General features: G+C 38.9%; 2 protein-coding genes across 7 annotated transcripts; one reads left to right on the forward strand and one right to left on the reverse strand.

Annotated features, from left to right (window-relative positions):
• Positions 1-3,880: 3,880 nt before the first annotated feature.
• On the reverse strand, positions 3,881-22,752 carry ddx3xa (DEAD-box helicase 3 X-linked a). 6 transcript variants are annotated; one of them, XM_081367955.1, is made up of 19 exons: positions 22,385-22,752; positions 20,598-20,649; positions 20,377-20,424; positions 17,904-17,960; positions 14,758-14,934; positions 14,206-14,341; positions 13,359-13,472; positions 13,165-13,264; positions 12,923-13,058; positions 11,113-11,210; positions 10,893-10,991; positions 10,640-10,800; positions 10,385-10,529; positions 10,144-10,288; positions 7,678-7,859; positions 7,480-7,597; positions 7,237-7,390; positions 7,032-7,156; positions 3,881-6,663 (listed from the first exon to the last, which is right to left on the reverse strand). In XM_081367955.1, exons 1-19 carry the CDS (start codon positions 22,427-22,429, stop codon positions 6,572-6,574), a joined length of 2,184 nt encoding a protein of 727 aa, XP_081224081.1. In that variant the 5' UTR covers positions 22,430-22,752; the 3' UTR covers positions 3,881-6,571. The 6 variants fall into 6 exon arrangements, with proteins under 6 accessions (XP_081224081.1, XP_081224080.1, XP_081224079.1 ...); XM_081367954.1 differs by having other exon boundaries at positions 10,893-10,994; XM_081367953.1 differs by having other exon boundaries at positions 17,904-17,963.
• Positions 22,753-23,426: 674 nt separating this feature from the next.
• On the forward strand, positions 23,427-26,491 carry rpl8 (ribosomal protein L8). Its single transcript, XM_081367958.1, has 7 exons — positions 23,427-23,671; positions 24,059-24,184; positions 24,820-24,963; positions 25,059-25,200; positions 25,293-25,511; positions 26,083-26,198; positions 26,299-26,491. The coding sequence occupies exons 3-7, from the start codon at positions 24,826-24,828 to the stop codon at positions 26,455-26,457; spliced, it is 774 nt and encodes a 257-aa protein (XP_081224084.1). The 5' UTR covers positions 23,427-23,671; positions 24,059-24,184; positions 24,820-24,825; the 3' UTR covers positions 26,458-26,491.
• Positions 26,492-26,823: the final 332 nt, after the last annotated feature.

Genomic DNA, 26,823 nt, shown 5'->3' on the forward strand with positions numbered 1-26,823 from the left:
CACTGGTTTCTCTCAGCTGTGGATTTTTAAGATAACATGAAATATTTTGCAAATTAACTTCAATATCTCCACTAAGACATTTCAAACATCTTGGTATCAAATAAAATGTGTCCATCTTCTCTTGGTAATATCAAAAGTCCCAAAATGTTCAATGATTACAAAATGTCAACATTAACCCCAAACTACCTACCTGCCAAGCATGCTCAGTAAAGGTTCTTCTGCTCCGACAGCTGATAAAAGCGCATCCACAAGTTTCCCCGACATGACTACATGTCTGTACCGCTTCGCTCCAAGTGAAAATATGAATGGATTAAAGGCTCTATCGCTCAGCATTTGTGTTTGTATGTGTGCACTAACATCAGAACTCCCTTTTAGAAAGCCATCACTTAATGGCAGAAAAATCCTAGGATTATAAGCATTTAAAGCAGTACTCTGAAATCAAAGCAAGCAGAAATGACCCTGGGCCTCAATGGTACATGCAGATTACAGTCTGCAATCTTATATAAACCAGTGGCTGTAAGGTACTCTAACAAACTAATGTAAACTTTTCAGGAAACATTTGCCAAGAGCTGGATGAGCTGCACCTTTCATTAGAGGCCCTTTTCAGATTAGGGAACAGTGTGGTCAAGTGACATAAGTAATATAACAGACAATACATACATATACACAGTACAGGTCAATAGTTTGGAAACATTACTATTATTTCGCTAGCTACGCTAGCGGCGGTCATATAGGGATTGTCAAAGTTTTTCGTCATCTACTGAATTTTTTCGTCAACGATACCAGGGACACCGAAACACCGGGGAGCATGAAATTTGGTGGGCATGTAGCCCCACTAGACTTTTATGGAAAAAATTCGTTTGGTCCCCGGGGGCCACTCCCCCCCCCCGCGCTGGGCCCCCCCAAACCCAAAAAATTCAGTTTTTCCTAAATAACTACCTGAACCGTGGCACCGAGGATGAAGAATTTTTTATGGTATGTTGGTCTTAAGGGCCCACATCAACCTAGCCCATAATCACTCATTTGTGATTTGCGCCCCTCCCATAAAAAATGAAAATGCAATATTATTCTGCTTTAATCGCCCCTATCTTCAGTTGAGATGTTCAGAACTGCACCATATTTCATGTGTATGATTAACTTGACATCCTCTGGGGGTATGCTCTGCTAAGTTTCGTAGAATTTCATCCATGGGGGGGTATAAAATAAATTCATTTATGTGCACATTTAGTGACTGTACACTCATCGGCCTGTAGATGGTGCTGTTGAGCGAAGGGTTGCTGGTTTAGGATGATACTGTCACACACACACATGCAGGAATACAAACAAATGCAAGCATGCACAGACACTGACATCCACACGCACAGACACACACATACAAATCCACATGCACAGACACACACACACACAAACACACACGCGCACACACACACATGTACGCACGCATACATACACGCACAGACACACACACACACACACACACACACACACACACACACACACAAACACACACACATAGACACAGACAGACATGCACATACTATTACTTTTTTTAGGTATATAGATACATAAACATGCAATACAGCCAAATTGCTCCACGTCATTTATTTTTGTGGAAAGCCAGTGCAGGCCTGAGCGGCGGTCATATTTTGTACCGCCATGCGGTACATCTAGTTTTTAATGTTTTTGAAAGAAGTTTCTTCTGCTCATCAAGCCTGCATTTATTTGATCAAAAATACAGAATTTTTTTTAATATTGTGATATATTATTACAATTTAAAATAACTGGTTTTCAATTTATTATACTTTAAATTATCATTTATTTCTGTGATGCAAAGCTGAATTTTGAGGATCATTACTCCAGTCTATCACATGATCCTTTAGAAATCATTCTAATATGATGATTCATTATCAAAGTTGGAAACAGTTCTGCTGCTTAATATTTTTTCATAACCTGTGATACTTTTTTGGGATACTTTGATGAATAAAAAGTAAAAAAAAAAAAAAAAAAAAATCTTTTGTAACAACATTATACACTGGTCAGTAATTTGGGGTCAGTAATTTTTTTTCGTTCTTTTTTGAAATAAATCAATACTTTTATTCAGCAAGGATGTGTTAAATTGATAAAAAGTGATAGCAAAGAAGATTTATATTATTAGAAAATATTTTTTTATTTTGAATAAATGCAGTTTTTTAACCTTTTATTCATCACATATATTAGGCAGCAGAACTGTTTCCAACACTCATAATAAATCAGAATATTAGAATGATTTCTAAAGGATCATGTGATAGACTGGATGTCACATGTGACACTGAAGACTGGAGTAATGATGCTGAAAATTCAGCTTTGCATCACAGGAATAAATTATTTTTTAAAGTATATTCAAATAGAAAACTATTATTTTAAGTTGTAATAATATTTCACAATATTACTGTTTTGGCATGGAGGTGGAAACATCATTCTTTGGGGATGCTTTTCTGCAAAGGGGACAGGACAACTGCACCGTATTGAGGGGAGGATGGATGGGGCCATGTATCGCGAGATCTTGGCCGACAACCTCCTTCCCTCAGTTAGAGCATTGAAGATGGGTCGAGGCTGGGTCTTCCAGCATGACAATGACCCGAAGCACACAGCCTGGGCAACTAAGGAGTGGCTCTGTAAGAAGCATCTCAAGGTCCTGGAATGTCCTAGCCAGTCTCCAGACCTGAACCCAATAGAGAATCTTTGGAGGGAGCTGAAAGTCTGTATTGCCCAGCGACAGCCTGAAACCTGAAGGATCTGGAGAAGGTCTGTGTGGAGGAGTGTGCCAAAATCCCTCCTGCAGTGTGTGCAAACCTGGTCAAGAACTACAGGAAACGTTTGACCTCTGTAAGTGCAAACAAAGGCTACTGTACCAAATATTAAGTTCTGCTTTTCTGATGTATCAAATACTTATGTCTTGCAATAAAATGCAAATTAATTACTTTAAAACTATTACTGGTGAATACAATAATGATTTAACAACAACAACAACAAAAAATCTATTTGAAATGTAAACAGCTCAAACAAATTAAATCAAATAACAGTGTGCTACATATTCTCATTTTCATGACAATTCATCAATATGCATATATTTAGACCTGGTAATTTTAAGACTGTGTAGTAATATTAGTCTTTAATTAATAAATCACGTGAATTGTCCAAATTATTTATTTTTATAATTTTATAAATATTTGTAATAATTACCGTTAAAATGTATAATTAACATTGATTAAAATGCTAAATTTGGTATTACGAGGTGGACTTGAATAGGTTTTTACTTGGTCCCCAGTGCACAGGGCAATAGTGACACCAGAAGAAAAATATTCATGTCAAAGATCATGCTTGCACTCTGTCACTGACTACATACATTTTCTTACTGGTAAAATCAGACATTTGTCATTATCAGGACCCATATTCCCCTGCTGCATTATATATTCAATTATACATGTTTAGTCCACTGAAGAGACATGATCGCTTTATATGATGAACGGATTTAATTTAGGCTTATAGTCTTACAGGTTTGGAACGACATAAGGGTGAGTAATGACACTTTTCACATTTTTGGGTGAGCTATCCATTTAAACAGGTCGTCCCTGTACAGATTTCAGAAGGATCCCAGGAAACAAGTAGATGGTTTATTTTATTGGCATTTTAATGGCAGTACTCGCGTACTGTTCCCTGTGCAATGACGTTAGCCAATCATATAACAGCAGCCGTTTACGGACAATCCTTAAAGGAGCCGCCTCTTAAAAACTGATCATTTCAGACCGAGGGTCAGATTGCTTCAACACTGGAAACATCAGGTACCAGCCACATGAGCATAACCAATGAGAGTAGAGGAAATAAGACAAGGGACACTAAGTAAAGGAGGAATTTTCTATTTGTAAACAAACTAGCATGAGCTAACTCCAATGAGTTCAAAATAAGAACAGCCATTACAATGTTCGACCCAATTTCTGCTACATCAAACACTTAAGAAACCATGCTTGATTTGTACGGAATTGCATCAGAAACTTTTATTTTGGTAAAATCATACAATAAACGCACAGCCGAGTCGTCTCATGCAGTGCAGAGCCTAGAAGCTATGACAAAGCAAATACTAAATCTAAGGAGCTCTGGTGTCCTCTCAGGGAGTGAACTATTCTCCTATTTCTATCTGAATGAAGGGCCAATACACATTAAGACTTATTGCTAGTGTGGACACTTGCAGCTTCTCCTGAGTGGACTAATACCAGAGTCACCATATATGTAAATACAATAGAGATCAACCACGTGTTCAAGGTTGCCATGTGCCAGACATTGACAGAAACATAACTTCAACAGAACAAATGCCAATCTGTTGGACAGAAAAAAAGCACACATTTGGAGAATCTGGACACTTTTTGCACTGATACTTTTTTTTTTTTTTTTTTTTTTTTTACGACTTTTGATTCCAAACCTTGGCATGTTTTTTCACTGTTTCCAATTTTGAAAGCCAATTGGTAATTCCATAGCGACATGTTGCCGTTAGGCCTTTAACAGCTGTGGAATCTGACCGAGTACATTATGTCTGAAACATTAAAAAGCTCACGCTACCCCGAAATATAGAAATTTTTCACGCATACAGGTGACATTCAACATTCAAGTGCCAGTGTTTAGGTATTGTCTTTTGGTCAAGTTTCTTGAAACTTTCAAAGAATCACTTTGAGGCTTATAAAAATAAATATTTCTCAAAAAATGCTTCATAAATTACACAAAACTAGCAGCAAAAGTAGAATCTAGAAATCTGTGTGCAAATAGCTAAATTCCCCACTGCTGATCGCCCTGGTCCCAAATAAATCCTGGTAAATAGTGAGAACCCTTCCCCTTTTGTAAACAAGCTGTGTATCTCCCCTCTCCTGACACAATATTTGGAAGCTTGAGGACATGCACTCAAGACACGTATATAAAACTCGAAATGTGCAATAAAAGAACTTTGTAAAACTTGATGGGCACAACGTACACGGGCCTAGACCTAACTAAAGTAGCACCATTCAACTTGAAGTTCTCAATACTGTCAGTGCATCTGATGAATTCATCAGTTAAAAAATAAAAAAAGAAATTCAAGGCACAACTCACTTGAGAAGAATATCTATTGCACTTGCGATAAATGCCTTTTTCTCCTCCGCTCGACCGCTTCCTTCCTTTTCAAGAAAAGAAGCTGCTAACTGGCTCCTCAGCCAGTGGTTTAGTTCACAACTAACCAGATGAATTTCAGGAGCTGACAGCATTCACATACCTGGTGTCCAGTTCCCACAAAGAACCGTGGGACCAGACACAAGCTAAAATGGTGGCCTGCCTATCTGCACTTGCGTCAGGCCCAACGCAAACAAACTCCCGGTTAGGATCCGTCAATGCCTCAAAATGAACCCTCACGCTTCCTCTACCTACGAAAAAGGGAGCCATGCCTGCTGCACAGCTTGAAAAGAGGACGTTTGTATTAAAAGAAAGCCTGCAACAATTCATTAGTCTTCTCTCCTTGACCAAAAAACAAAACACTAGCATGCGTAGATGACCAAAGCGGTCATGTTCCAAAGGCACGGCCGCTTTGGTTCTGTGGTCAGTTTGTAGCCATTTGAACTTCTCTTTCAGGATGGCAGGCATTTTTTGTTTTGCTGACATTTGTAAAGAAACATTTTACCAAAAAACCTTAGAGTTTTTCAATAAAATCACATCTGCTTCTCTAAAATGTTTCAAGAAAAAAAAAAAGAAAAAAAAAAAGTAGTACTTAACAAAAAATGCTGCCCACTTGGCTAGCATATGGTTCTTACTAGCTGCCATAACACTGTCAAGTCAATTAAAACAAGTGGATTAAGAAGTTCCTGCATTTTGAGTTTTCAAACACTGAGTGTTTCCAATATTTCGTCATGAATATCACAACTGGAATGGCCTTTTCAAGACAACCATATCCATAAATAGGTGTCTCTACAGGATAGAGTGAGCAAAACAAAAGTAAGTCAGACCGATTTGTCCCTTGTGACACAGTCGCTTCACAGAGCGGTTCAAACGTCTGCAAAGTGCCTGTGATGGTGCTTTACTTTGTGGCTTGTATTGTTGGCTTCATGATATCAGTGATAATTTGAAGTTCAAATGGAAACAGCGACTCATCGAGTCACATTATTCCAGTAATTGCCAAGGTTTGATTAAGTACAAGCTTTCAAACGTCTTTACAGCAAAAAACAAAAATGAAGCTCTTGGCCAAGTTCACTCGAAATTAACAAAACTAAATTCCTGTCTATATTCAAAAAGGCACAGTACATTTCACATACAAATGATCCTCTTTTTTTTTCTGAAAAGATAAAGAAAAAAAAAAGAAAGAAAAAAAAAGTCAAAAACCTAGGTGCTGTAATAGATCAAATACACAAGTGGGCATCCTTAATATTCTGCACCGGTTTTGCCACAGATCAACTCCCTTTAGAATGTGGGTAGAGAATCACAGCGTGTAATGTACCGAGTTCATAAAGCTACACAAGGGGTAGAGTCTGGCTATGATAACATGTGGTATCCGTTCGGCTCTAGTTTGGCAAACATATTTTTAGTTGCCCCACCAGTCCACCTGGGCAAAGCTTCCACCATAGTTTCCATAGTTGCCCCCGTAACTGTCACCGCCGAAGCTCCCAAAGCCACCTAAAACAGACAATGATTTCAGGACTGCTTTCAATAATTCAATTATATAACAAATATCCCACATTAAAATGAACACTTTACATTAATAAACACTGTAGAAATATTATCCATTGTTAGTTTGTTAGAGTTTATTTTTAATCTAGGTTAATGTATTACGCAAAGACGAGTTAATGAACTGATAAAATATTCACTTTTAAAATAATTAATCAATGTAGAAGTAAATAATGTTTACAAAATTCATAAATGTTGTAAAAGATTTAATTGTTAGGCCATTCATAAAGCTTGAATCAATGTAAACTAAATAAACCTTTAAGTGCTGACTTGACAAACAGGATTAAATTTAGGCTTAAACTAAAAATTAAACTAACCCTTATTGCCTCCAAAACCTCTGTTCCCTCCATGGACACCAGCGTTGCGAGCGCCACGGTTCCCGAAAGTGTTGCCGCCCCCAGGCATCTGGCGGTAATCCCTGGCCCCAAAGCCACCAGAGAACCTGGAGAAGAGCAACATGTCATAAGCCTGGAAAATACACAAATCCATTTGGGAGATTTGGCAGGCTGGATGTTTCCGTACCTCTTGGGTCGTCCACGGTTGGTGCTCTTGTGCTGGTGCTCGTAGGCTAGGTTCTCAAGCCAGGAAGGCACCTCCTGTTTGGCCTCCACCAGGATGTCCAGCAGATCCTTAGTGATGTTGCTGTTCTTATCATTGTAGAATGATGTGGCCAGCCCTGAAGATATATCAATAATTCAAACAGATGTTCTGGCAAAAATAAGATGCATGCAAGTTCTTTTAACTTCTTTTAACAGCAAAACTCACCAAGGTTTCCCACACGGCCTGTACGACCAATGCGGTGGACGTATTCCTCAATGTCACTGGGCAAGTCAAAATTGATGACGTGTTTTACATTGGAGATGTCCAGGCCACGGGCAGCCACCTATCAAGACAAGCATACAATCACTCAAACAAGCGCAAGGAAAACCACAGGCTTCCGATGAACTCACAGACTCTACTCACAGCAGTGGCAACCATGATTGGGCAACGCCCAGAACGGAACTGCTGGAGCGCTTCCTCACGATCACGCTGAGAGCGATCACCATGGATACTGGTGCAGGCATAACCCTCGTGGTACAGGAAGTCCTCAAGAGCGTCTGCACCCTTCTTAGTTTCTACAAACACCAGTGTGAGAGAATCCTTGCCTGCAGGGTAATAAAAGCATTGAATAAAAGCATCAGCAGAAGGCAGTAGTGTATGTGTGCGTTTGTGACCCTAATTTTCTGAATTCAATGCAATTTCAGCCAGTTTGTATCTCTATTGTAGTCAAGTTTTGGCATGACTCCCATTAGCACGCAAGGAAGAGATTGTAGAGCATTAAAAATGTCTCGCTGTGAGACTTCTTTCCCTCCATTTAAGATTTATCAGATCTGCTACATCCCTACGCTCAGTCAAGGTCACTTAGATCCGCTAATTCAGGACTATTGCAAGTTCCCAGGACAAGACTAAAAAAATAGAGGTGATCGTGCCTTTTCTGTCATCGGCCCTAACCTATGGAATCAGTGCCGGCCCGAGCCTTTTGGGGGCCCTAAGCAGAATTTGATTTGGGGGCCCCCTCCCACCACGCGGAGTCACCTGTGCTTGACGATTATTGACACAATGTCACTCTATAATGTTACATTATAAATTAATACAATGAGGTTATGTATTAATACAAAATAAATAGCCTACTTAATAAAAAATAGATACTTAAATAAAAATGTTTTAACTTTTTCTTTACTCTTTTACTAACTCTTTCAAACTTCTGAAAACAAACTGTCAAAAAACATATTAAAAAAAAAATTATTTGCAAAATATCCTCCAACGTTTTGCAACCCTTTGCAGTTTGAATGATGTCTTATATGAACATGACGGAGTATGTGTTTATGTTTCCACTGTTCGATCGCGCCTGCGCCTCACACACACACACACACACACACACACACACACACACTCACACACACACACACACACACACAACATATTCCAGCACTGCAATCTTGACATCGCAGCCTGTTCGTTATAGCCGTAATAAAATATAATAATAAAATAGTCAACCTAACATATAAAAATTACACTGCTCTTTTTAAATAGTCAGTAGTAGCCTACAATTCGTACCATTCAGCGCTGCGTAGCCTAAGCACCGCTCCACTGTGATGTTTCCAAGCACATTTTTGCGCATGTGAAGAGAATGATTTTTTCCCTCGATATTGGATTTCAAGCACATTTTTGCGCTTGTGAAGACTAGGATGATTTTTTTCCCTCGATATTGGAACGTGGGTGAAGTACAAAGAAGCCTATAATAGAGCATAGTTTACCATCCAAATCCATCGCGAATGTTGAAACATTTTGATTCTAATGAGAGAGATCCGCTTTCACTTTCGCTTTAAATTATTTCGTTTTGGCTTGTTTATAGTTATTTTTTTATTCTTGTTCTGTTCTGAATATCATTAAATTTAAAGGATAAATCATTGATCAAATCAAATTTGTGTGAAATGGCTTAACATTACCGTGACTTTGCGCACGAATTTTCTATGCACGCGAGGTTATGCGCATATGACTCAAACACTGGCAGACACAGCAGCAGTTGTAGGCAGGTATATTGATCATGAAATCAGAATATTCTTGTCTTGAATTATTAATCCATTCATTAATTTATGTCACTTGTTTAATTTAATTAATATGTAAAAAAAAAAAAAAAAAAAAAAAAAAAAACTCGCTTGGGGGCCCCCTGGTGGCGAGGGGGCCCCAAGCAGCCGCTTAGTTCGCTTATGCCTCGGGCCGGCCCTGTATGGAATAGTCTCCCAGTTCATATCAGAAATGCCCAACTTTATCTACTTTTAAGTCTACTCTTAAGACTCATTTATTTTCTTTGGCGTTTAATATATCTTGACTTGTTGTTTTATGATGTTACAGCTTGTGTTTTATTCTTAGAGCTTTTTTTTTTTTTTTGTACAGCACTTTGGTCAACTTCAGTTGTTTTTAAATTGTGCTTTATAAATAAACATTATATTGTATGTATTGCATACTAACCAAGCCTTCTGCTCCAGTCCTTGCTTAGATAATGTTGGCATGGTAACAATGACCAACCAGACTTATCTAAAAGCACTGGTGTCTCAGTACTGTGTTGCTATGGATCTACATGGGCGCTTGACCAAGAGCCAGTCACTGAATCTAAAGGTTTACTAGCACAACAGAAAATCTTCATCTCTTCTGCGGCACTTAAGTCACTTCAAAAAGAGACGTGTGTGTGTGTGTGGGGGGGGGGGATTCTTACCTGACTCTCCTATTCCACTCAACTAACAATAATATTTCTAAAAATGTTCTGCTACAATACAATAAAATATGTACACCAACGTATACCATCTGTTCTCAAACAGAGCTTGACCAAGTCTGTTATTCTTACAACAAATGACATTGTAAAACCGTGAACAAGGAAAGGCATCTCACCTGTGGCATTGAGCAGGTCAAGGAGGAAGGAGCGCTTGTCATTCTCTTCCACCCAAACCACCTTCTGGGTGATGTTCTCTGAGGTGGAGCCCACGCGGCCCACAGCCAGGAAAATGTACTCTTCCAGAAAGTCACGGGCCAGAATCTATACATAAAAAGGTACAGATACAAAGAGTTCCTTATTAATATCGAGGTTCCTACTGAGTCTTGCTGGCAAGTGTCAGATTAAATGCATGCATACCTGGATCTCTTTCGGGAACGTGGCACTGAACATCATGGTCTGACGAGCACCTTTTGGAGGCATGGTGTCCTGCTCCACGATACGTCTGATCTGGGGTTCGAAACCCATATCGAGCATTCTGTCTGCCTCATCCAACACCAGATATCTACACAAAACATATATCTAGTTATTTTTCAGAACCAAGATGTATTGGAGGTTAAAAACAACCTACAATCATTCCGCTATAAGCCTAGATCCTTTCTGTGCTACACTTACTTGCAGTAGTCCATGCCAATCTTGCCTCGCTCCATCATGTCTACCAGACGACCAGGTGTCGCCACTAGCAGGTGACAGCCTCTTTCCAAATCACGGATCTGCTGGCCTATATCTGCGCCTCCGTATACTACACACGGACGCACTCGGGAGCGGTAAGCGAACTGCAGAAGATGAGAACAAAAATTGTTGAGAGACAAGCTTTAAATTGAACCAACATTTGTGAATCAGTAATTGGTTCTCTAGCAAGATATACCTTTCTGGCCTCATCATAAATCTGAAGAGCAAGTTCTCTGGTTGGAGCCAGGACTAGAGAGATGGGAAACTGCTTACGACGGACGTACTTTCCATTCTCCTGCTTAAGAAGAACCAAATCAAAGTGCATTAGTCATAGAAGCAGAACTTCTTTCCCCTCACAAGACTCTTTGCACAACTTTAGGCCAGTAAAGAGATGTTAAATGGATCTGTATAATAACCTGGGCACTGGCTTTGGTGGCCTGCAGTGCCTCTCCAGGTCCATCACTGTAGATCTGACTAAGAACAGGAAGCAGAAAGGCTGCAGTCTTCCCAGAACCTGAGTGAAAGTAGCACGTGCGCACACACACAAAGCACACTTTAAAACAGCTGCACACTGTGGTTTCATCCTGACAGGGCAGCTAAAGCCACACTTTGCACAACCTGGTCAACATTGCAGTTTATTCTGACCAAGCCCAGCCTGCTCAGAAAGGAAGTGCTCATCTAAGGGCAAGCTCACACTACAGAACTGTAAGACTACCTGAATTGCTGTGGTGCTCACACTACACAAGGTTTCTTGTCATCTGTCATAGTCTTGTCATAGCAGCGTGCATACTAAACACAATGCTGACGAGGTGCACAAACTACAAGACATTTGGTCAAGAAAAAGTGGGAAAAAAAGTTCTGACATATATTCACGAGAAATTCATGCAAGTGATAATGAGATTTTCTCATCTATACCATCTGCACTGTGATTGGCTGGATTTGTTCCACCTTTTTGTTGCATTGCATACACTACAAGATCACGTGACGATAATATCAAACAGGTTTGAAATATTGCAGCGTCTGTGACTGCTCGAGAAAGGCTCAGAACACGTCGTTGATCTGCTCATACTTAAAGGGTTAGTTCAGCCAAAAATGAAAATTCTGTCAGTAATTACTCACCCTCATGTTGTTCCAACCCCGTAAGACTTTCGTTCATCTTCGTAACACAAATGAAGATATTTTTTACGAAAACTGAGAGCTTTCTCACTCCTTCATAGCCTGCTATGTAAGTTCATCTGCCGGCCCAGAAAGTTACTAAATACATCGTTACAAGAGTTTAAGTGACTACAGTGGCTCAACTAAGTTTATCAAGCGACGAAAATACTTTTTGTGCACAAAAAAATAAAATAAATAACGACGTTATTCAACAATCTCTTCCCTTCCTTGTCTTTCTCCTACACTGTTGACGTAGTGTAAACAGTGCAGCGCTTCTGGGTTCTACGTAAGAAAGTAGGCTCACCATTGGCCGATGCTGGTCATATGTGTGATGCTGGCCAATAGTGAGTCTATGTTCTGCATAAACTGGAGTAATTACTGACAGAATTTTCATTTTTGGGTGAACTAACCCTTTAACAAGCAAACAACCGATTTGGCCACGATCAGGGGGTTGTCACAGACCTTAGAAATCGGTCTACAACGGCAAAATCAAGCCAAAAGTCGTGTAGTTTGAGCTTGCCTTAACCCTCACGTAAAAGGGACCAATCCTAGAAGGTAAATGTTGTTAGGTAAAAGTTTTAGAAGATGCGCAAGTTGACATGAGTGACTCAAATCAAAGCAATACAAATATTTAATGCCGTGGTGAGTAACTGTATTTGGCACTTTTTGGACTCTGAATGAATAATTAAATGTTTTTCAAAAGTTCAATGACAGATCCATGAATGCAACGCTATACAGCGGCATGAACTTAGGCTCACACAATTTCTCATTATACTAAAGTCAACCAGAAAAGTGTTCACTTAAACAATGGGTCAATGTTTACATTATGTAAATGACACACAATGCAGTATCAGCAGTCTTTGATGTTTCTGGCAAGTACAGCTAAAGCTATTTGCATTGCCCAACGGTGCAAAACAAAAATAATAAAAAAAGTAATGTCCTATTTGCTTAGTTTTATTTTTTCATCACATAATTGCAAATATAGTTTGCAGTTACAGTTCACCTGGGATGCAATTTTAAACTATTTTCCCACAGCAGACTGACACGGTGGCCCATTGTCTAATGACCCACCTGTTTGTGCACAGGCCATCAGGTCCCTCTTGGCCTTGATGATGGGAATTGCATACTTTTGAACAGGAGTAGGGCGTGTGTAGCGGCTTAAGTTGATATTTCCCATTATGATCTCGCCCATGTCCACATCATGGAACTGAAAAGATAAACAGAAATGATCCAAAAACACATCATCTGCCAGTTTCTTTAGTTGTTTTAGTTGGGCACTTGATTCTACAAGGCACTATAATTATTAGGCTTACACTCTCAATGTGCCCAGGAGAGTTTGATCCAGTGGCCTCCACAGGAATGTCATCATACTTCTCAAAGTTAATCCCTGTGTTGCTCGCAGAGAACAGCTCACTGTTGTTCAAGGGGAGACAGAAGAGAAAACAATGGCTTAAATCACAATGACAGATGGACTCTCTCAGGAAACAAGAGAGAGTGGGCCACTTACTTTTCCAGACGATCGTTGGGGGGCATTGGCTTTGACCAGTCCTCTTCATCTCTGGACTCTTCAACCCAACGACTGTTCCCTCCTGTTCCTCCTCCAAAGCCTCCACGCTCATACCTGCCAAGAATTTTTTTGTAATTAAAAACACTGCAGCACAGCATAAATCATGTAAAATTTAGTGCATTTATTACAAGATTTCTTCTGAGCACTTTGCATTAAAAAGCTTATTTTATCATCCAATTGCTTAAAAAAGTAACAGCCAATTAATAGAAGTGCATATCTCATAACTCAAACCACACAACTTGAGGCATCATTCACATCTGTAGCATGGGTGCAGCAATTTATGGTGACCTTTGTAGAAACGATGGGCGATAAAACAGACAATAAACCGGTGGATTATTTTGGATCATCACCTCTATCGCAGTTACACTCATGTTACATTGCAGTGCTGTGCCATCATCAAAGTTTAGCATTTGCATGTGCAATTTGGCACTAGCATGCTGTCAAGCAAATGGTGCACACCCAGACCCGAAGCGTGTGCACAGAGCTACATTTAGTTATTTTTTGGCGCTTTGAGTATAAATGTTCAAATGCACACAAAAACATGGCAAAATGTCCATCTTGGCAAGGATACTCAAACACAGTCCTTTATGTCTTAAGCATTAAACATTATGTCTTTATGTCCCAACAGTTGGGAATTTGAGAACTTTTTACTTATATTAGTTAGGCTAGTATTAGTTTTAGCTGAGATATATTAGTTAGGCTAGTATTAGTTTTAGCTGAGATATTGAAATTCGTGTCAAGAATGGCATCTAAAACAACCTTGTTACAGTACTGCATCTTTACTCACCTTCCTCTTGAGCCAGCTCCTCTATCATTGAAGAACGCAGACTTTCCTCTGTCAGAACGCCCACCAAAGCTAGTGTAGGCATCTCTGTTCACCACTGCGTTCCACCCTCCATCTTTGTTCTCATAAGTGCCATAACCTATAATTTCATCATGTTAGATGATTAAAAAGTGTACAACAGTTTTCAACTAAAACAGAAAACGTTCATTTGTATGACAACAGCGTTTTAGCGCCCTGAAAACACAAACCTTTGAAAATGGCACTTATCGCCTCAGGGTAAACTACAAAAACGTTAGTTTTTGAAAAAGGTGGCCTCATGCGTGTGTGTATTACATGCTCCGTCTATAGGCACATAGTGTTTCTTTACAAAGTGACCTCAACTCTGGCATGCATAACACAGCGTTTTAGTCATTTTAACAGATCCATGTGAATGGGGATAGTTTTGACATCTGTACATGAAAAAGGAATCAACTTTTCAGTTTTTAATACATTGTTGTCATGTAAACGTACCCTCAATCTCTCTTTTATCATTTATAAGACTTGTAAAACTCTCACCTGCATTATGCATTGGCTGGTTGAAGGAACCACCGTTCCTGTTTCCACGGAAGCTACCACGTCCTCCTCTGTCATTGCGAGGAAGTCCACGGGCAAAGTTTGCAGTACCATTTATACGACCATCATGGTACCCATTGACAAAACCGTTGCTATGACCGCCATCCCATCCTGGAGAATCTATCAAAAAAAAGTGACAGAACTTTTTTTTAGTAGAGAACAGAGAACAGACTGTAAAAAAAGATGGACGACTCCCCTTCACTCTCTTCCATTGGTGAAAAGTGAAGCCGCCAAAGTCCTAATATGGCGCTGACATCTTGCGCAAATTTGGGACCTGCTTCTGCGCAGTAGTGATCGCGGGACTCGAGTCTTCGCAGTAGTGAACCAGAAGTAAAGCCGCGATATCAAGGTGGCTTCACTTTTCAGCACTTGTGCGGCACGCTTGGTAGAGAACATCAGGATTTTGAGGAAATGGCTCTAATTTATAGCTTAGCTCAAAACCAAGACTGGTTCTCAGTGATGGTTGAGTGAGTGGCAGATGTGATAAAGCAATTTGCGCTTACTGCAGCAAATAGAACAATTCAAGTCAGTTGAGTGAACCAGACAAACAGGATCATGGCACTTCTCAAAAAAAAAAAAAAAAAGCAGATCAAGAACACAGAGCACAATATGCATATTTGGGCAGAACTGGCACTCCTGGTGTTTACAAAACCATATGAATAAAAAAATAAACCTGTTAGGACAACCTAGTGACACACCCAGCTATTCCTTTCTGAGAAAAATCCAGTTTAAGGAACAAAGAGCACACACACACTCCAAAAAACACATCATGTGACCTTTTATAATGCAATGTACTTTATCAAAAAGGTTGTAAACACAAAAATAAAAACATTACAAGCGCTAGAGTCTATACGAATGAATCACCACATAAATGGGTGACCATTTTCTGTCCAGAAACCGGCAAAAGCAGGCCAAGCCATGTCACCGTCAAATGCTCTAATTTACCACAGCAATCAGCCCAGCTGATAACACTGGCTGCGTCCTCATTTCCGTCGGTGGCTGCAAGTGAAACACACACAGAAATTAGCCAGGACTGCGCACATGCATACACACTCTTCGTTACTCCAGTCTACAAAAACAAATCATTTGCCCTTCTAACTGCCTCAGATGTGGTTATACTACACAACCAAACATCATTCAAAATTTACTTTACAAAGCTTTCAAAGACCGAATCACTGCTGAACTACTTGCTAAACAGGAAGCCAAGGAATAACGTCAAACATATGAGGAATCAACAAAAATAGCCTGTGTGTCAGGCAGTAAATGCAATAGAAGGCAAGTAAACAACAAACAACATTTTTTTGCCTATATAGTCTTGCAATAAATATAAACGGGGGGGGGGGGGGGGGGGGGGTCAGAGTAGAACAGGGTGTTTCTTGGCAAGTATGAAACCTAACAATTGACGTGGCAGCAGTGAAACATGTCAAAGCTCAGATCAGTTGATCTTGAGCTAATTGGAGTGAACAAATTTAGTTTAGTTAAGAGATGTTAACATTAGCGTCACTTTAGCCCCGTTCACACCGCCAGCGACTTTGTCGCTGTATGTCGCTAGTCTCTATACTGTGAGTTGCTTGTGGGCATTCGTAGTGCTGTCGCTCAGCACGTCTGCCCATATCTATACAAAATACCATCACAAGTGATATATACAACTTTTCATTTGAATTTTTCAACTTTTCATTTGAATTTGACTAGGAATTAGGCTCAAAAGAATTAAAAGTAACAGCATGCTGTTGGAAGAGTGTTTTTATATTACCACAGCAGTGTTCAGTGGATTAAATCATTTACTAGATTAACAATCAATCAATCAACAAACAAATTAAACTCACTCATACTGTCATAAATGACAAAAACGTCATTGGAATGACAAATAATCAATTTTCTTGTCCCTAATAGTCAACATAATGCAAGAGAAACTGTAAAATTAACTGCAGCAGTGCTAAACTTGCATCATAAAATGACAATACTCGAATGATAAATGTATGAATTAAACTCACTAAGACTGTCGACAGTTTCTTTTTCTTGCATTTTTTTTATTATATCCATGTATGTGGTTACAGTCAAATCATATAAAACAGTGAAATCGCCCTCGAACTCTTCTGTCTTGCCTGCACTTGAGATGGTGACGTGAGCTCCACTGAAAGTCTTTTCCTATTGGTTGTCGCTCGCGAAAAATAACTTCTCATTTCGCATCGCTTGACACGCCCACATTCTGTCGTCAATGGTCATTGTCGCTTGTGTTGCCGGAAGTCGCCAGCGCTCCATTGAAATTAATGGGATTGTGTCGCTTTGTCTCTGCGTGTCCCTGGCGGTGTGAACGGGGCTTTAGTATTTAAATAAAATGGCCACACGATTAAGCATGTTATTGACATGTAGCATCAGAACACATCTCGAGAAAAGATTTCAGTCTCAGAGTCTAGTTAAGTGGGGACGATGGGGGGGACGATACACATGTCACATGCACAGAGATATACCACATCTGTCTGGCCAGCCACTAGTGTAGGTGTTATAAAACAAGAGCTCCTGGGACGGATATCTCTGGGAACCTAAGCAGAGGCACAGGGCACTTAAAAGACAACAATTCCTTCACAAAGGGAGGAACGCAAGAGCAAATCAGGTTGTTTTTAATAGTTACCAGTCCTAAAGTCATTCCATCCAGTTGGATAGTTATGCCTGTAGCTTTGGTTTCCCTCAGGATGCCAACTCTGAGTATATTGTTTGGGAGAAACTTCAGGAACAGTTTCACATTGTCAGAAGATGCCAAAATAATTACAAGCATTCAAAGGAGTGTGTGCGCACTCTATCGCATACAAGCCTCTTTCCTATTTGTTCAGAGTCAATTTGAACAGAAGAAAGAGGAATGCAAGCAACTGCTGCGGCTGGATAATCACAGTGAGCAGTGAGACAAAGCGATCAAAGCTTTGCAGACTCAAAAACATCTCCTTCAGTTTCAAAAAGTGTGAGGTTCACTCAACACTCTGAGAACTGGTTTTAAATGGCTGCCCTCAAAGTACTGGCTCTGAAGTTATAAAATTAAATTTTCATGCATCTTGGAAGCAAAGCACCTTCAGCAGAACCTGACCAAGACTTACAGCTCTGTACTGGTGCCACTGAATAACCGCTCTGTCTACCAGAGGAATAAGCATTTCCTGCTGTGAAAAAACAAACATGAAGTCAAAGTGTAGAAAGAAACTCAACAACCGATTATAAAACATTGATTTTAAGATATAAGAGGATCTACAAATCATTCTTTAAAGTGATGAAATGGAGAGTGGCTCGTGTCAATTGGAATGAGAAAATTATACTCTAAAATGGTTTATGTAAAAGAAAGGCTCAAAAACTTTTTTGAATAGAGTCCCAAAAAATATTACAGTGATACTAACAATAGGGATGCTCCGATCAGGATTTTTGCAGCCGATACCGACTCCCGATTCTTGTCGTCATGATTGGCCGATACAGATCATTTAAGCTTTATAAAAGTAATATGTAAGCTCTCTGTTGGCTGTCACTTTAAACCCCTTATACCCTTAAGGAATTTTTAATGATTTTACATGATTTTGAAGTAATGGCTTACTCTTAGTTACTCTACAAAAAAAAAAAAAAAGGCATCATAAAGTACATGGTCTCATTTGATAGAAATCCTTTCAAATTTTGAAGAAAATAGATCGATCATAGAAAACACCAAAAAAAGTTATGCAATTTATGGAGTTATTTTATTATTATTCATGCTTGACATAATGATGATCTTCCAACACTGTGTGCTCCTATTCTATGGCGCATGATAAATCAAGACCTGTCAATCTGAGCAATCAATCCGATACTAGTGCGCTCCAGCTGTAAAACAATGTACGATTGGTCTCAACATATCGTCAGAGAATGTCTAATAAGGCGAGAAGTTTCACTCTCAGTAAACTTCCGGCTTCTGAACTGGTTGCAATTCCACTCTGATTCCATATGAGGGCGCTCACAGGACGAGTGCAGAATGAATGGAGGTCTATGGCGCTATACCCATCAAAATCCACTTTTCTCAGGATATAATTTTTTGTCTAGTAATTTGAATGTTGTATTCGAAAGGAGATGCAAACAAATTACACATTGCTGGGTGTTCGATTTTTTAGAGTCACTTATTTGCTTTAAAAAGTCTTTTAAAGTGTCAATGACGTCATACACATCGTACGACCAGAGATACTGCTTTACGGCAATCCTTCAGTCACTTTGGTGCTTTCGCGCTCTGAACTTTCTTTTCTCTCGAGGCATCGACAACACAGCTGACACAGGTAAATACATGTGCTAGACGAGTTTTTGTTTTGTTTGTTTCTGGTCCCTCTGGTATCTCTGGTCATTCAGTCCTTCACTGACCAATCAGTGTTCATTAGCAGAATGCTAGCGTGTTATGGGCAACAACAACTCAACTGTAAGGAATCGAAAGGACATAAGTACTCGTTCATTCAACTTTCGACCTATAACCCATGTTTAACTTGCAAAACCTACAATGGAATCTGAGATTTCTCAATGGCAATCGGGTAAAAGAGACAAATTTAGCCGTCTAGCCCCATAGACTTTTGCACTCACGGGCGATCGCCCCCAGTGGAACTCTGGTGGAACTACAAACAAAATTCGGTACAATAGGATTCCACAATGAAGTAAAGCTACATTAGTTTTGAGTGGGCAGGCTCTCCGTGGACGGGCTCTGATATCGTCCATCCAGAGATCCAGATTCCATTGGTTGAACTTTCATATGAAGTTGGAAAACACTGCGGCCGATCAATCTGAGCATCCCTAACTAACAAGCTGAAGAACCAATCGACAGGCCAGGGACCGGAATCGGCTGATTTTCCACATGATCAGCACAGACCGGTTTGTCTCACGTCTTTCCGAATCTGAGCCGGTCCATTTTGTTGAACATAGGACAAAGAAAAATCACTCTCTGATCTTGACTGAATAACTAACTAATGTAACTAATTGTAAGCATTTATCTGCATTTAATTTTTACAATGAAGACTATCCAGTGTTATTTTACACTTGATTACTTTAATTTCTCAATTATTCCATACCTGAATATACTGTTTACCCACCTGAAAAACTCTATTCTATTGCATTTATCTGTGCTGTTGATTGAAATTTGTTTATTTGTTCTTATTCTATTACTGTCTTTTTACTTGTTTTTTTTTATGAAAATAAAAATTTGCATGGAAGTAAAGAAGATTTTTGTTCATACATGCTGTCAATTATAGTTCTTTGAAAAAAATCTGAATCGGCAAAAATTGGTATTGGTAGGTCACACTTACAATTTCTTTTTAATTTTTTTAATCAGAATCGGCCAAGAAAATTGCAATTGGTGCATCTCTAGTGTTTTTGTTTGTCAAAAATCATTTTTACATGACAGGAGTTGTGAATCAGACATTTAAGAAAAACTAAAGCACCCACAAAATATTAATAAAAAGCAACTCAAAAGGCCAAAACTCTTTATAAATTTATACTCACAAATATTTGCCAAACAGACATGTATCTGCAAACATTTAATAAAACAACCCACTGTATGTAAAGTAAACAAGCAGAACATACCATTTTGTGATACATCTTTGTTTCTCAAATGAGGAGGAATGTAACGCCCTGAAAGACAAAAGACATTCACTTATTTATCAATGAAAGTTCAGGAACACTAGGGAAATAATTGTACAAATACAAAAAGTAGAGGAGAACAACCATGAGAAGGCTGTTTGTGCTTTTCACAGGCATTCAATCTAAATGTTGTAAAAGCACTGAATGGGATAAAACACACTTACGACCAGTGCCAACACCCTGTCCATCAGCGGAGTTCAAGTCTAAGACAGCAAGCTAAAAGACAGAAAAAGCAGAGGGCCATGTCAACCCATGTAAACAGTACTGAGCATAAGTGTTTATTCACTTAAAATGAGAGAATGTGGAATTGTCTAGGTTGACAACCTGTATGACTTTTTCCCTCCATGGAACACAAAAGGACATGTTAGACCTCAATCACCTTTCACTTTCAGTGCATCTTTTTTCCAAGCAATGAAAGTAAAACAACATCCACTTAGCATCTCCTTTTGTGTCCACAAGAAAGTCAAATAGGCCTAAGTTTAGAACAACATCTGGGTAGAGTAAATGATGACAGTTGTGACCACTGACATGCCTTGCAACTGTGCATGAATTGAGACTGAGCAATCTTAACAAAAAAACAAAAACAATTTACATGTACCAAATTCTTTTTGTCTATTATATAAGTTTTACATGATTGCTTTTAAAGGGATAGTTCACCCAAAAATGAAAATTCTGTCATCATTTTCTCGCCCTTATGTTGTCCCAAACCTGTGTGAGTTTCTGTCTTCTGATGAACACAAAAGATGATATTATGAAGAATGTTGGTAAACATACAGTTGATGGACCCCATTGACTGATATAGTATTTTTTCTCCAACTATGGAAGTCAGTGGGATCCATCAACTGTCTGGTTGCCAACATGCTTCAAAATATCTTATTTTGTGTTCAACAGAAGAGAGAAACTCATACAGGTTTGGGACAACATGAGGGAGAATAAATGATGACAGAATTTCTTTTTTGGGTGAACTACCTCTTTAAGAGCTTTGACAAACATCATCTTTCAGAGGGGTAAAGCGTATTTAAACGGCCCTGGTCACGTGACTGTTTACATCAGCCATTTAAAATGTCACATGAAACCAAAACAGTCTGCGCGGTCATTTATAGTTGTCCACTGAAATAAGAGAAAACCAACTAAATTCTTTTAGACACTTTAAACTAATTTTCGACCACAAACGTAGCCACTGGGATTAGATTGGTTAATCAAATTTCAAAAGCGCCTGCCACAAATGTTTGGCAAGCCGTCACGGCCCTAGTCAAGCCTAAAGCCTATGATCATTATACCAGGAATGAGACTCTTCGAATTGGTCATAGTGGATGATAAAGAAATTGATAAACGGATAAAACATGCATAATCCATCATCAGCCTGTTCCATGTACGTTAAAATTATTCGAGCGTATACAATTTAAAGGTTGCATGCATGGTAACGTTACAACAGGCCGCAGACTGAAATTTCCGATAGATTTCCTCTCCGTGAGTTAGTTTAACAAAAACTAAGTTACTTGTAAGAAGACGAACTATTTTAACGCTTTTACATAACCTGATAGAAACTGTAACAATGACCATTTAAAAAGTTTAATACTGATGTTGATTCTAGTATGCCGGCTGCCGAAACCTAAACTAAACAGATAAACAGGAAAAGGCGTCGGCTGTGTTTTAAACAACACTTTAAACTCTAACGTTAAATGTGGACATGAGAAATGACTCAGTCTAAACATATCTTAAACTGTATATCTTTAATTAAAGAAAACAATTATAACACGAGGAACTGCGACTGTCTCAACATCTACTGAGGTGCCTTCTTTGACAGCATTTCTGAGGCAACGCAATGCTAGGAGTGCTGTCTAGGAAGGGAGCTCACTAGGTTTTGAGACATAATAGCCTGCTTGTCAAAGCCAACCGATCAAAGCGATTACAAAGCTCACACATATTTAAACACATATTCATAGCCTACCTGCTGATCTAGACCGTGTGAACCGTCGACGACCACATGACTCATAACTAAAGAGAATAAGTGAGGATTCCTCCTTTATTTCTGAGAAGCCGTTTCTTTGTTGTCTAAAGGATTTCAGCCAAGTCTCCTTTTATAACGACGTCACTTGTTCTTTTGTAGTCCTGTCCTTCTCCGAGGGCTTTTTTGTGCCAAGACCACCGTGGGGGGGAAAGAAGGAAATGTTTAAGTGTACGTTATCCTCCCTAAGGGCTTGTATTGAAAAAAAAACGCAATTTGAAGTTTCTTTCAGGATTACTCTGTAATCTGCCCGCTGTACTGATGGCAGCCCAGTGTGTGCTGTGGCTGTTGGCTTTAGGCTAAATGCCATTGGATCAGCGAATGCAGGAAAGACGTCACAGTGGCCGAAATATCGCGAGATGTTAGACCTCTCTTGGCACGCCGTGTTGAAAAAAAAAACAAAAAAACGTATTGTTATTTATTAATGCTCGAGCTTTGACAATCTTTCACTTTGTACTTCTGTATAAAAATGTAAATGAATAATTAATATTCTCATACATATATACAGAATATATAAATCCTTTATGGGCTTTTCTACTACTTCTGGCTGACACTTTTATATCCCAGTTTTGTATAACTTTTTCATCATCATGCATTTATTATTAATTTCTGCTACTTTTCAAATGCATTTCTATATATAGATCACGCTAAATATATCTCTTGAACAGGTTATTTTCAAGCAATATATATTTTTTTCAAATTATGCAAAGATGTGAGGAACATTATGTGTATTTAGGATACATAAAATGCTATATTTTAAATTATTAAGTTAATTGAGTCTGTGTTTAATGAAACGAGATTTATATACAATAGCATAGTTTTAAACAATAGACAACCATTTTAGCCATTTTTTCCAATGCAGAATATATCAATCCTTTTATGGTTATTGATTCAACTTCTGCCACTTCTATGATACATAAAAATGCTATCTATTAAATTCTGTAGATAGAAGACTACATAATTAATGAAAGACAAAATATACAACAGCATAGGTCAGGTGATGACCCGACATCAGACATTATACAAACTGTGCTCACCTCGTAAGCACACTCTTCGCACGTGTAAATGCAGAGGCGCGTGCTATATCACGTCTTCACTAGATACATTAAAAATAAATTACGAGCATGCAATGGCGTAGTTACGTTGATAATTAGTAAGTCATGAAATTAACAAAAATAAATTACGTAATTTGTACTTCATATGTTAGCTTGAAAGGATTTGCAAGTTCATGTAAGTATTGTGTATTTACCATGGTAACAAATTACCACTTAATTTTCACTTTGTGTTATTTTGTGTAGTTTTAAATGTTTGGTGGCTCATACTCACTTTAGTATTAAAAGCTTGGGACGGCTACCATATACTGTTTATTTATCAGTATTGGTCATTTTCTTACAATTTATGTGCATAAAGTGGGACGGTGCAGATTTTTTTAAAGCAAATGTCTGTGTATATATATATTTCTAAAAAAACAAAAACAGAAAAACAGGTCGCGGCCTAATGACCATGACAAAATGTGGGTTCCATGGTCAAATCATCAAGTTGAGGGTTGAGAACCACTGCTGTAAATCACTCACTGTTTTCATTCTGATTTCTTTCTTTCTTTCCTTCCATGTTCAGCCTCTGGAGGGCAGACCACGTACTGAACACACATCCGGGTACTTGACCCCTCCCGCTCGCCCCATTTCACCGGAAGAAAACCCCCATCACTCCCTTTTGCTTCCTCTTTCCGTCAACGGAGTTTAGGTATGGGAAATAATATTGTGTCTCTCTGCTCAATCTGATTGTAATCACCGTTTAAAGTTCACCATCCACGTATACAATACGCTGTATATTGTCAACATATTAGTTAAGGACATATCTTTACACCTTTGTGTCTCAGAATGTCGAAATTTAATGTGTTATCGTTGAATTGATGATGTCTCTGGTCATGTTGTGGCCTAGAGGACCGGCAATTCTGAAACGACTCGGAGGAGTTTTTGCCTGTTATACGATCCTAATTAACTTATTAAACCGCTTAAACGAGGTATTAAGTATTGTTTTAACCGTAAGTGCGGGATGCGGTTCACTGTTATCTCCTCGCAAGTCACATGAGTTTATTATAGCGGCTGGCTGTCACTGTTAGAGGGATAGAATAGACATGGAGATAGTTAGGGACGAATTAAGTATACTGAGAATGTGAGAACGTTCTTTAAATTAAATTAACGAAACAAAATATAACCGCAAAACAAAAAAACATTGAGCCATTTTGTCCAATGCATATGTTATTCCCAGTCTGTTTCATTGCAATGGTGACAATCAAATGTTATGCAGAATGACACCCTCAATGTAAATATTGCATTGAAATGTCTTATTAAACGTGTAATTGCTTGTTTATACAGGCCGCAATGGGACGTGTGATCAGGGGACAGAGAAAAGGTGCGGGCTCCGTCTTCAAAGCCCATGTCAAGCACAGAAAAGGTGCTGCTAAACTCCGTCATATTGACTTTGCTGAACGCCATGGCTACATCAAGGGGATTGTGAAGGTAAAATTGTGGATTAAATGTTGAAATTTGTTAAAAGGTCACTCATGTCATCTAAAGAGGGAATTGCTAAAAAGAAAAACTGCTTTTTCCTTTAGGACATTATCCACGACCCCGGCCGTGGAGCTCCCCTGGCTAAGGTGGTTTTCCGTGACCCATACCGCTTCAAGAAGAGGACCGAGCTGTTCATTGCAGCTGAAGGCATCCACACGGGGCAGTTCATCTACTGTGGCAAGAAAGGTAATGAACCCTTTAAACTGAAAGTAAGGCACGCAAACATCCAGTCTTATGTGCACCTGTTGATCAAAGTCTCTGTGCTCGAACTGTTATAGCCCAGCTGAACATTGGCAATGTGCTGCCCGTTGGCACCATGCCTGAGGGTACCATTGTCTGCTGTCTGGAAGAGAAGCCCGGAGACCGGGGCAAGCTCGCTCGCGCATCCGGAAACTACGCCACAGTCATCTCCCACAATCCCGAGACCAAGAAATCCAGAGTCAAGCTTCCATCTGGATCCAAAAAGGCCATCTCTTCTGCAAACAGAGCTGTTGTTGGTAAGCAAATGTTATGGTTTCAGAAAATATAAAGTTTTGGTTGATATGAATATCTTTTTGAGTAGTATTGTTTTCCTTGCTTTGTATGGATTTAATTTAGATTTCGGTTTGATCTTAATTTTCTAAAATCCTTAGGCTTGTATTTTTTAAAATTCTTTTACAAAAGATAAAAGCATTTGCAAAATCTTTAAACTAAATGTACAAACCAGTGAAATGTTTTGTGACTCCAGGGAGCTATAATTTAAGAGCGTATTATATTCTGGGGTTTGTGAGTTGAAGAACTAATACTTACAATGACAAATGTAATTTTGAAATAAATACTTTAAAAAGAATCAAAGTAAAACTGACATTCAGATAAACATCATTTTATGTGACCTTTAACCAACATCAGAGAACTGTGATTGTTATATTGAGAAATTAACTTTAAGCCTCAGGGGTACTTTAAAGCACTGGAAAAAAAAATGCTTGTATATTACTCATAGCAAACATGTAAGGGTTTTTGTGTATTAATTTTGGCTTTATAGAGTTTGTGAACTGAATTCAATATGACACGTTTAATGTCATGTTAAAGGTGTTGTTGCTGGCGGTGGTCGTATTGACAAACCCATCCTGAAGGCAGGACGTGCATACCACAAGTACAAGGCCAAGAGGAACTGCTGGCCTCGTGTCCGTGGTGTGGCTATGAACGTAAGCAAATTAAATTTATTTTTCTGCGATTATGGATTGCACAGTCTTTTTTCCCCTCTATGGTGGTTTTAAATCTGCTGTATGACATTTCCTTTTCCAGCCTGTTGAGCATCCCTTCGGTGGTGGTAACCATCAGCATATTGGCAAGCCCTCAACAATCAGGAGGGACGCGCCCGCTGGACGCAAGGTCGGTCTCATCGCTGCCCGTCGTACTGGCAGACTGCGTGGAACAAAGACCGTCCAGGACAAAGAGAACTAACGTGTATCTTCATAATAAAATGTGTCTCAACAAATTCCATTTTCCTGTTGATGTCTTTGTCAGTTATCACTTATTATCTCAGCACAAGTATGACTAGTGTTGACAAGTAAAAAATAATACATGTTAGAATGCTACATGGTGCCTGCAAGATCTCAATTTATAGTTCTCAGATATTTTACAGGTTAACAGCAGACCTTCTACATTTGAGTTTTATTCAACTTGTGTAGTTATAAAGCAATAGATTAAGACAAGTGTAGTTTTTTGATTGGCTCCAGGGTTTTTTCTTAAGTTAAGGGTCATGAAAGTGAAATTAAATTTTGGAATTTTAAAATTGTATAGACCTGAAAAAGATTTAAATATTTATTC

This window comes from Scardinius erythrophthalmus, assembly GCF_964197995.2.
Source record: "Scardinius erythrophthalmus genome assembly, chromosome: 6".
Classification (NCBI taxonomy): domain Eukaryota; kingdom Metazoa; phylum Chordata; class Actinopteri; order Cypriniformes; family Leuciscidae; genus Scardinius; species Scardinius erythrophthalmus.